This window comes from Olea europaea, chromosome 3, assembly GCF_002742605.1.
Source record: "Olea europaea var. sylvestris chromosome 3, O_europaea_v1, whole genome shotgun sequence".
NCBI classification, from domain to species: Eukaryota; Viridiplantae; Streptophyta; class Magnoliopsida; order Lamiales; family Oleaceae; genus Olea; species Olea europaea.
In genome coordinates, this window is record NC_036239.1 from 7,800,725 (window position 1) to 7,812,891 (window position 12,167).

Here is a 12,167-nt window from a genome sequence, read left to right on the forward strand (position 1 = left end):
ATATATTGTTGGTCTCTACAACATATTAAAGTAACAAAATTAATGAATAACATAGATTCCCATTTAGAAATTTATAGACCATATTTTATTTAAAGTTCGATCATTTGAAAAAATAACGTATACACGAATCTAGTCATTAATAAAATTTTACCATATGGTCAATATTAAATTCCGTCCTACTTAGAAAACATGTCGAGCATAAGGTTCGTCCATGGTCTAGGCTCGTGGTGCTAGATCGTCAAAAAAAAAAATAATAATAATAGCCTAACTTCTTCTTTTTTTTTTTTTTGGGGTTCCTACAGAATTCCTTTAACTTAAATAAGGAAAAATGAAGCCCGAGGATTATGAGAGAAAATTCGAACAACTATCAAGGTATGCACCACGCCTAGTGGACACTGAAGCAAAGAACGCAAAAAGGTTCGAACTTGGATTGCGTCCTGAGATTGGTGGAATACTAGCATCCCACCAATTCACCACCTATAGCCGAGTATTGCAGATTGCCCAAACAATCTCAAATAGGTTGAAAATTGACCAAACTCCTCAACAAAGGGCCGAGTCTTCAGGAAAGAGAAAATGGAATGGGTCCAACGAAGAGAAAGGAGAAGGACCTAACAAGAAGGCTAACTTCGGACCAGGTTTTGGACAAGTCGTTCCACCTTGTCCAAAGTGCAAGAAAATGCATAGAGATAAATGTTTGTATGGGAAGCATGTGTGCTATAGATGCGGTAAAACCAGACATATTTCCAAAAACTACAAAGAGGACCTTTCGAAAAAGAATGACGAGCCAGAAAGGAAAGGAAATGCCAGAGTTTTTACTTTAGCCCAAGGACAGGCCACGGAAGATCCTAATGCAAGTAAATTTCGAGGACAAAATTCTCTTAAGGACGGTAGATTGTAGCAACCCAAAAATTTTATAGATAAAAATTTATTTATTTTGTATATTATATAAATTCATATTTTATCTGGATCAAAGAAATTAGATTTTGATAGAACAATTATAAGTATATAAATATTGTACTTGTTGGATAGCTCGTAATTAATTAGAAGTTTTTGACTCGAGAAAAAGCTATTTTGGATAATGATAAATTAAGTTAGACCCAATTGAAAAAAAAAATGGTATAATGTAATTTTATATAGATTATAAATCAATTTATTTTTTTCTCTCTCCAAAAAGAAAACGTGTGAGATGAGATTTTTATCATTATTTGTTAGTTTTGATTTAGAGATTTCTAGGATGACACATGTTTTCATTATTCTAGTTACAACAAAATTCATTATACACCCATGTACGGTTGAATAGAGATAGTGGATATCTTGTAATTGAATAAGATAATAATAAAGTACATTGTGAGTAGATATTAGTTGCAAGATTTGGCCTTATCAAATCAAATTTTGATTTATCTACTCTAGCCTACACCTATATATATATATATATATATATAGGCATGATGAAAAGTTTTACTTTTACCAATTCACACATATGGTAGGTAGAGAGAGAGAGAGAGGAAGACGGAGAAGAAAGGAGGGAGAGAGAGAAGGTAGTATTGGAAATGAAGTTTGCATACATTGAATATTTTAATCACGTATTTTTCAAAGCGGAGAAAAGATTTTGAACATGCTTCAGAATTTTCTAACAATGTAAGATACTTTAAGTGCAAGTGTTTTTGTTTCCTTATGCGTTTATGTCCAATAAAAAATGTATGGATTGCTAGTGGACATTTTTTTTTTTAAAGAAATATGAAATCTTGCGGGATTACAAGAGGACCTAAGATGGGTGTGTCGTTTGGTCACCTATATACTCCATAAGATCAGATTGTATGAATTGTAATTTTTATTGTTATATATATGTATATGGAAACTGCACATATCTTATTAGGTGTTTTCGAATACTCACTCCTACAAATTTTCGCAGGTTAGTTTGGGTCGATCGTAATTGTGGAAGGACAGTGATGAGGGCTACCAAGTGGATCAAATGAAAAAAAATAAATGAGTTTGCCGTCTTTAAATTTACTAATTAGTTTAATTTTGTTCCGAACGTGTTATTTGAATTAGTTAAGAGTTTATGTTATGTTTAGATAAAATTTTCATATTTTAAATTTAGATTTATAAATGTTGTAGTTATTTGTTTAATAAAAAAATTTATTTTTATAGTTCTGCACTTAAAATAATGAAAAACGATTTTTTCGTAACGTTCCGGAGTTTATAGAAAATTGGAGCGTTACAACTCACTTATTATATTTCATAAGCTTCTGAATTTTGAAACGCTTCAAAGTAGTTATTGAACTTTAACTTGTTGCACCACATCACTTGCCATATTTCATTAGTCACCGAACTTATACATCTGTCATGCTTTACTCACTAAATTTTAAAATGCTTCCAAATGGTCACTGAACTTCATAATGTTTTTAAGTAAAGTTAATTTTCTATGAGATTCAACCTAGATCAAGAAAATAAAATAAATATCAATGGAAAAATCCTCAACTTAAGATGTGAATATTGATATTGATTAAGACAATATAATCTCTCTTTTCTTGAAAGCTGCATTTAAGAGGAAAGAAGAATGTCAGTTTCTATAATTTTTAAGGTTTAAACTGCTTATATAGAGCAGTTTCACAGAACTGCTACAGAATATAGGTGTGGCAGAATCTGCTTTTATCTGTCTGTTTTTTATTTTATTTTTTTCATTTTTTGTCAGATTGTTGATACTTGGCTTCTGGTCCAATTTTGTAAGCATTTTTCTGTATGTGTAGAGTTGCTCACTTTTTAATTTAAACCATAATCTTTCTTTACATCGATAAAGTAAAATACATAAATTATTTCTTTATTTCGATTGAGATCGTAGATCCAAATCAAGAAAAAAAAATTATATTTCAAACATGCAATAAAATTTTGAATTTAGAGTCAATAATATTAATCAAGACTAACAAAATATTATTTTTAGAGTTATCACAAGGTAATTCAAGAGGAAAAATGGCTCCGCCTTCGTGTATGATGTTTTATATTTCAAAATTTTGAAAAGTGAAATTCAATTAGTAAAATTTAGTGACTACTAGGATGTGTTTTAAAATTAAGTGAGTTAAACGTGACTAACATATAAATTTTGCAAGTAACTAAACATGATAAGTAATTAATGGAGTGAAACGTGTTAAATGTATCACTCGAATGTATTTTAAAAATTCAGTTATTAAAGACATAATAAGTGTGGTTGAGTGCAATAAGTTAATGTTCGTTTATCGTTGTGAAATATTTTAAAATTCAACGAGTAAAGTATGATGAGAGTATAAATTCAGTTAGAAATATTTAACTCCTCCATCGATTAACAGGCCCTTCTATTTTTGCGAACATCCCTTAATTAAGAAACTCAAGTGAAACCGTCAATGTTAATAATGTCTAAAATAGTACACCGTGCTCGCAGAGTTGTACATGCCTTGATATCTCAGACTCTACAACTAGACAAGCGCAGACTTTACTTCTACTCCCCCACAAAAATTCCCACTTCCGATATAAACCCCACACCCGCACAGCAGAATCCAACCACCACCCAGACGGCGGAGGAGCTATGTTCAGGGACGTGTCGGCATGCAATACATACAACTATGGCGACGCCCTCTACTGGGACGCCCGTTACATCCAAGATGCCAACTGTGGTTCTTTCGATTGGTACCAACGGTATTCTGCGCTCCGCCCTTTTGTTCGTAAATACATCTCTCCTACTTCCCGTGTTCTGATGGTGGGCTGTGGCAATGCTGGTACTTTTCAGTTTCCCCACAACTCTTTGCCTCATTTCCAATTTCAATGTGCGGAAAAACTTGAGTAGTACATATTGAATTTCTCATTATTTTGAGGAATATATATATATATATATACATACACACACACACACACACACACAGAAGCTTTCCACAATTTTATCTTTTTCCTTTTTAACAATTGAAGTGGCGTAACTTTGTAGTTTTTTTCCTTTTTCTTTTCTTTTTGGCATATGAATTAAATTTTGTTAAAAGGGAAATAGATTTTGAGAAAAGCTTTAATTGAAGATTTGGGGCAACTCTTCTAATTTTTCTGGTGACCCAATTAACTTTAGACTTTATTAATTGGAATTCAGTGATTTCTTGCCTACTGGGGTTTTGGATTAAGGCTTAATTGTAATGTTCTTTATGTCAAACATGGAGATTGCTTTTATAGTCTCATACTTGTCATATTCATTATTTCCCATTATTGGCAAATATTGGTACTATAACAGCTTCTTTATCTTCACTCTTGGTGTAGATTCAGCCGTTTGTCATGAATCATGTGTTCTATTTGAATATGCAAGACTTTCATTTTGGTTTTAAGACATTGCTGATGGGAGATGATTTTGCTTTGCAGTTATATCAGAGGATATGGTTAAGGATGGTTTTGAAGATATTGTGAACATTGACATATCGTCAGTGGCTATTGACATGATGAGAAAGAAGTATGAGAATATCCCTCAGTTGAAATGTATCCTCATTAGGATTCTTTATTAGATTTTCAGGGGTATTTGTTGGATCATTTGTCAATTTTTTAGTCTTCTTGACGTTGGTCCAAATGTTGATTTAGGAAACATTAAATGCTTTTGCCTATTCAGATCTTAGAAGTGTTTTTTCTGTTTATTTTTGGTAAAATGACATAAAAAATACTGTAAACTAACTTGTTGATCACATTGCATAATATGATTTTTGTTTCTTTGACAAGGGCGTCGATGTTAAAAAAACTCTAGTTTAATTATTGACGCCCTTATTAAAAGCATATTTGAATGTTTTTATTGAGAATTCAGGTTCAAGTAGGGCTTTTTCCTTTTCCTTTTCCTTTTCCTTTTCCATTCCAAATATCAATTATTTTATTGAAATATTCCCTTATGTAATTCAAAAGACATGCAAATGGATGTTAAAGATATGAGTTTCTTTCCTGATGAATCATTTGATAGTGTCATAGATAAAGGTAAATGGCTGCCCTATTTAGTTTCTTTGTAATTTGTAGTTGGTATATTGTAATGTAAAGAGGCAATAAATATTTTACCTTTTATGTTTTTCATGAACCTGCTGCTTTGCATAATAGGGACTCTTGATTCATTGATGGTGAGTTATATTTTGACTTTGCCTCCTTAGTAGATTTTCTTCTTTGATATGTTCTAATTCCTTTTCTTCTTTGTTCTTTCTTTTTATATGCTCATGGTTTGAAGTGTGGGACCAGTGCTCCAATTAATGCTGCTCAAATGTTGGGGGAAGTAAGCAGGTTGCTGGCACAGTAATATTTTATTGTTGTTAATAATACTAATTTGTTATGGAATTGAGATGTGCTATATTTGCTGTAATTGTTTAGAATCTACTTTTTTGCTTATAGTTACTGTTTTCAATGATACAAATTATGATAATTTTCCACTTGTAGGCTTCTTAAACCTGGAGGAGTATACATGCTGGTAAATTTATGCACGGAAATGTTCTTTTGCCCTTCTTACCCTTCTTGTAAGCTGAAATAAAATTTTCTTGTCTTCTTGGCTGTTTGCAGATAACATATGGTGATCCTACTGTGCGGATGCCCCATATAAATCAACCAGTTTACAATTGGAAAATTGAATTATACATTATACGTAAGTTCTTTTTGCTTGTCATGGAAGTTCATTCTGTTGCATTTTAGATTTCAAGATATTTTGGATTCTCTCCCATTAAAAAAAGGTGTTGTAACATTTTCCATATCAAGCATCTATAAGTATGAAGTGCTTGCTTGGATTGAGTTTATGTTGTGATAGGAGTATGTGAAAAATTAGAGTTAGATTCTGGGATATGCAGAATCTGCATGTTAGTCTATTCATTATGTCCTAATTACAGTGTATAAGATTCTGCCCAACTCCCTTAGCAAGGTTTTGCCTCTTTATGATAGTATGATACCCTTCAGATGTGAATGGTGCTAATTTGCTTAGTAACAAGACCTTTTTTCAATTCTTAGCATAATTCATAAATATCTCAGCAAATGTTATTATTAACTTCTTCTACGATTTTATTTCCTTTGCTATCTTTTTCTGTTTATAGGAAACAAGAACTTAATAAATATGGACATTGTGCAAATTCACAGAATGCTAAAATATAAATTAACTTAGAGCCCGTTTGAGCCACATTATTTGTAGAATGAGAATGAAAAATAGAGCCGTTATGGGCCCCACACAAGAGATAAAAATTCAAAAATGGTGGCTTGATGTGATGGATAACGGTCATATTTTTCATTTTATTGAGGTAAAAATGGGGCTTAAACAGGGCCTTAATTAGAATTTATGGGAGAACAAGAATTACTGAGTTCACCATAGCCATTCAATATTCTTATTTCGACTTTTAGAATATCTGAAAAAGAAAATGTTCTTTCAATTTTATTGCTGCAAAGTATCGTCTCTTGTTCTCAATAGAAAAAATCACTTATGTGAATTTGATGATATGTATGTAGGTTGACAAAGGTGATGTATGACAATTCTATTCCAAATTGGATTTCTAATTGTAGTAGGGTTTTATCTCTTTTTCTTCTTCTTTCTTATTTAGCCCCTGTTTAACGTACGTTATAATGAGCTTTTCTCTCTCTCTCTCTCTCCTCTTTTTTTCTTTTTTTTTTTTTTTTTTTTTTTTTTTGAGAAAATGATTTCTGGAACAGTGATAATTTTTTAGAATAAAAGTTTCGAATTTATGTGTAAAATATTTATTGTATGAATGTGTGGTTGAAAAAAAGTTTGAGAAAAAAGAGTTTTGATTTAATGGATGTCAAACAGGGGCTTAGAATATGACTTATTCTTCTTTCTTGATTATATTAGGATCTCTTCTTTTTTTAGATTATTATTTTGTTTCTTTTCAGGATTTTAATTTTTCTTCCTTTCAATATTTTAGTTTAGTTTCCTTATATCAGTAAGGTTTAGAGAACTTTTTGCCTATAAAAATAAAGGCTTTGTATATTTTTCAATGTATCAATTCATTATAATCAAATTATTCTCTATACATTTTTGAGTTTTTCAACTTTATTCTTGTTTCAAGAATTTTAATTTAGCTTCCACACCAAAATTGATATCAGAGCAAGGTTTGCTCTTGACTCATGGTTACCTTTGGTGATAGTGGTACACATTCTCACAATGATCGAAGGATTGTAAAATTACCAACTTTGGTCTGAAATCTAGAATAAAGGATGGACATGCTTGGAGACGCAAATGACAAGAATTTGCAGATTTTGATTGCTATGAATGTTGGTTACTTTAACAAGTCTAGAACACAGCAACATGTGATAAGAGAATTTCCTTGAGTCCTATCTAAGTTTGAATACTCATAAGCTATCTAGGATTCTGCGAAGATCTACTGGGGAGATAAAAAGGAGCCCAATTTTAAGCATGACAATATTTTTAGAACATGATGTCCTATTAACAACAAAGCATGGATTTGATAATAGACCATAGGAATAGTGAGAAGATAGAATCCAAAGCATTGGTGAAAGCTTTAAATTTGAAGAGTTAAAAAACTCATCTTGCTATTAGGTATCACTAGTTAAAAGGGGCAAGAAATTCAAAATATGGAGGAATGCAAAATTTTTCTTTCTATTTAGAAGAACTACAAAGATGAGATTGTATGTAAAGTAGTAGAGATGGATAATTGTCATGTACTTTGGGAACAACCATGGTACTGTGATGTAGATGTCACTTACGTAGGTTTGGTCGTACGATAAGAAAATTGTTGTGTTGTCATGTGATGAGCATTTGAGAAGGAAATTCTATGACATAATGGAATTAAAAATAAAAATGTATCCTTGTGCTGCCTGTGTCCCTCTAAAGTTCTAGTTCTGATGAAACTACAAACTCAAGAATGAAATTTAAATGACTATAACCATAATTATCTTTTGTGTGAATGCTTTATAATTGAAAGTGTATAAATATGCACAGATACATTGGGTATACATACACATAGATATATTGACAGGGGTAGAAGAATGCTCCATGTGGACATGTAATGTGACGAAGATGTGATTCCTTGTTCTCTATTTATAGTTTACACAACCTAGGTTGAGCAGAGATATAGATGCTGGAACTATATACTGCTTGTTTTGCTGACAATAAAGTATTCTTAGTTGCTATAATGTGGATAGGCACTCTGCTCACATGTTGCTGAGGAAAAATGATGGCTTCAAATTCAACTTAGTCTTGTTGAAAAGCACAACATGAGATCCATGGAGTTAGAGGCATGTACATGTACATTTTTGTCTAATTTTGTTCACTGATTATTCATCTAAATTGCTTTATATACATTTAGCATTAAACAACCAAAATATCTACTTTAACAAACAAGGGAAGAAAGATGTACAGAATCAACCTATGAGCCTCCTGATGCCTGTCCTATTTTGAGGAAGAGAGAAAACAGAGCTCACATCGTTTTATGAAGTATGGAGAGAAGGGAGGGAATTTGGACATATGATACGTCTGCTTGAAGGTTCAGTTGGAAGAAGGAAAATGTTTTTTCCTTATTAAAAAAGAGAAGAGATGGTATTGAATGTCTGTAGAGCAACTGCATGAGGCAAGATTTAGATGAAGGCGATTTTAGGAGAGTTATTGGTGCTATTCAAGAGTGTAGATTATTCTTGAAAGTACAGGGGTAACTTCATGATCATGGAAGAGTTTTATTTGTTTTTGGTGTCTACTGTCAATAGATGGTCTAAATTAATATGTATTTTACTGTGAGATTAGGGAAGACTGTTTAGAATAGATTTGTGCCAGTGTTCTGAAAGAGAAATAAGCTGAGATCCTTTCGATCCATTTCGGGATGTTTTAGTAGGACGGAAAAATGTCTGGAAGTTACTGATCAAAAAAATAAAAAGGAAAAATGTCTGGAAGCTCATAAATTGAACTGCTCCTTTTTCACTACAGTTTATTTTTCTGAAAGAATCTGAAATGAAGTATACCATTTCAAACTAAATGGATGACGTCCGGACAATCTTGCTCTACTTTTGTACTTCAAAATTCTTGAATCCCTCCTTAGATCTTTTTTAATTTGGCAACATATTGTTGGAGGCTTTCTGCTAGCGCAAAATATAGACTTAGTCTAAAGTTCAGTGTTTGGACAACTTGTAGCTTACTTTCTATCCAATAATTTTTTTTGTGTTAATTTAGTGGGATGCTCCAACCTTAGCTGATTCTTTGTGGCTGGATTATGTTCAGTTGTGAGTTAGAAATTGTAAGTCTTGCTGCACCTCCACTAATCCAAGTTCACTTTTGTGGACTGATCTTATGAAAGGAAGGATTCGCTAACATGTTTAATCAGTCCTTTTCCTGGAAGTAATGAGTGTTACTCTTTTACCATCAGACGCGTTTCATATATGGTATGTTCTCTACCGTACTTTGACCAGAGAGCCGTGTTCTTTCAACATGGCTCTCTTAAGTGCTCCCCGATACTCTACTCATTTGCCTGAGTCGTTTAGCACACAGTCAAGTCAATGCGATGATTGTCCTATTCGAAACTATAACTAGAATCATGAATAAAGAGACTCGTGACTATGGCAGGGCATTGTGGTCTGCTCTCTCACAACCTCTGCTCCAATCAGTAGATTATGAATTCTTTCTCTGCCTTTCTAACCTAGATACCTGTCTTATTACTCTACGTAATCGAACACAGCTGCTTCAATTCAGAATTTTTTCTCCTGTGAAGATGACTTGTATTGTATTCAAAATTTTAAGCTGACCTGTTTTAAACAAAAATTTTTAATTTTGTTGTTTGTGCACCAGAAAATAAGTGCTAGCAGTTTCTCCATTTTTACTAAGATATTGTTTGGTAATTGCTAAAAAGAGACGGTGTTAACAAAATTATTATTTTTCCTTCCGATTCTGCAGCCAGACCTGGATTTCAAAAGCCTGCTGGTTCCACTCCAAAGTCATACTTGGAACCCATTCCTATGACGGAGAAAGGTCAACTCCCAGCAGATTATACTTTGGAAGATCCTGATTCCCACTATATTTACGTGTGTAAAAAGATTGATGAGCCAACTCTTACCAGCGACAGATCTACCGATAGTTTGACTGATGATACCCTACAGAGATAAGAGATAGATCTTGGTTATTTTAGTTTTCTTCTCTCTGTCCACTGATTTTACTTGTAAACTACTGAAGCATGTCAAGCCAAACTAGTCATGAGAAGCCTTTACTTGTATTGGCAGGCACACTGAGGATGATTTAGTTCTTGATAATTGAACTGAAAGTTACTGTGGTCAAAAGGTTTATCTAAGCAAAGAATAATTGATTGTTGGTCTGTACCAGCTTAAATTTAACTCCTTTTCTGTTATATGTACCTAAATGAATGAAATAAATGACATAATCATACTTCTTTGTAGTCGATGAATTCCATTTTTCCTTTTAGTTACTTATTTTGTGATATATGTATCCGTGTTGATTTTGCTATGACAAGAAATGATGAAGTGAATCGTGTACTAAGTCAGGGAATGTAAAAGAAGCAAGTTTGTCCTCAACATTTCGTGTGTACAGTCGGGAAACTTTTAATAGAGGTGTCTTCTATGTAATTGTCTTTTAGCTGTTCATTTTAGTTCTTCATCGAACTTAATAGTTTCAGCGATTTTTTACTTGTGCACACACTCAGTCTCTTTCGTTCTTGCGATGGCTGATTTGGATTGCCTCGATCGGAGATCCACAAATATTGAGTAATGATATTCGTAGTGAAGACTGTCAGTAGTCGTCCTATGTGACATACATTTGGCAATTTGGTATTCGATACATAGATATGGTAGTTATTTTTTGAATTATACATCAAATGAAAAACTGCTAAGTGTACGTCACATAGAATGACTGTCGGTAGTTTTCACTGCGAATAGCATTATTCACAAATATTATAAGTAAATAATGTTTCAAACTGGTAAAAGTATACGTTTGATAAGTGATTGTACGTAGACATTCCCTTGCATCATTTGTGGATGGTGAAATGGACAGCCATTGAAATTTACATGGGCTTAAGAACAAAGATGGGAGCTAGCCCTTGATACGAGGTGGTCCATTTGCCCCAGTTTCTGGAATCTTAAGCCTAGTGCGGAAAATGTGGGAAATAGTCCATCCTTTGTTCAAGGGAAAATTTATACAAATAGCACTAAATGGTATCAAAAAAATAATTTCGCTGTAGTTTTATTTGTAATTTTTACTTTGCACGCCACTTTTTGCGCTCTTTCAACTTTTATATAAACGGACTTGCTATCCCAACTTCGTACACAGTATCGAGTTTTCTCAACGATAGTTGTCAATACATGATTGCATATTCCAAGTTTTTGCCTTCTTCAACGCATAGCTTGAATTTAATCTCATCGTGTTTGATATAGGTTCAAACTCGATCGTCCCAAACTTTCTTAGATCTTTGTCATACTTTGTTGGCGTAGAAACAGTGAATCTCTTGTTCTTTGCATTTTGAGCCCTGAAAACAATTTAACTCTTCAAACTCTTTCATTTGAATCTCAGTAACAAATTCCCTTTTTCTTGTTAGTTAGATTTTGACATTATCTTCTCCATTGACAATGAGAGCATCCAGGTACACTAGCAGTATTGCTAATTTTACACAACCTGCTTCAACGAAATAAATTGGAATTTTGCAGGAGCCACCAAATTTTCTCTTTTGATTAAAAAATTCTGACATAAGCCGCTATATAAGTCAGAATAATTTTTGGGAAATAGTATAAATTCATAATAATTTATCAAAGTTAAATATTAATTTTAGTCACATATTTTTTAAGATATGCAACTATTACTCTCCTATCCACCTGCTGCTACTATTATTATTATTATCCCAACAAGGAAAACAAGCAAATAATCTAAGAGTAAGAGATAATGTACTTTCATGGACAAGACATAACCTAATACACAAGGTTAATATATTAGGACAAGACAATAAAAAACAATAAGTTTGTGTGTACAGACTAATGATTCACACCTCACAAAACCATTACAGAATACTCACATGGCGCTGGGTGGGATGAGTATTTTTTTTTTTTCCAATTTTTTACTCACATGTTTGATAAGGGTTTTGTATCTGTACAACAAGAAGGATTGATAAAAAAAGAAGCTTTTGAAAATCATGTTGCTTGAGGTAAATTTTTTGGAAATAAATTTTGTGAAAGCAATTTTTCTAAAGGTTTGTAGTTTA

At 32.7% G+C, this 12,167-nt stretch overlaps 1 protein-coding gene across 1 annotated transcript; it reads left to right on the top strand.

Moving 5' to 3' along the window:
• Nucleotides 1-3,438: 3,438 nt before the first annotated feature.
• On the top strand, nucleotides 3,439-10,367 carry LOC111384691 (methyltransferase-like protein 13). The gene is made up of 8 exons (XM_023009011.1): nucleotides 3,439-3,749; nucleotides 4,369-4,482; nucleotides 4,894-4,962; nucleotides 5,080-5,099; nucleotides 5,204-5,256; nucleotides 5,410-5,440; nucleotides 5,530-5,611; nucleotides 9,863-10,367. Exons 1-8 carry the CDS (start codon nucleotides 3,560-3,562, stop codon nucleotides 10,069-10,071), a joined length of 768 nt encoding a protein of 255 aa, XP_022864779.1. The 5' UTR covers nucleotides 3,439-3,559; the 3' UTR covers nucleotides 10,072-10,367.
• Nucleotides 10,368-12,167: the final 1,800 nt, after the last annotated feature.

Excerpts from the sequence above, each read along its gene's own strand:
- LOC111384691 (XM_023009011.1), top strand. The coding sequence starts at position 3,560 with ATGTTCAGGGACGTGTCGGCATGCAATACATACAACTATGGCGACGCC. Across the intron at positions 5,100-5,203 it reads GGACTCTTGATTCATTGATG|TGTGGGACCAGTGCTCCAAT; the intron begins GTGAGTTATATT and ends CATGGTTTGAAG. Across the intron at positions 5,441-5,529 it reads CTGGAGGAGTATACATGCTG|ATAACATATGGTGATCCTAC; the intron begins GTAAATTTATGC and ends GGCTGTTTGCAG.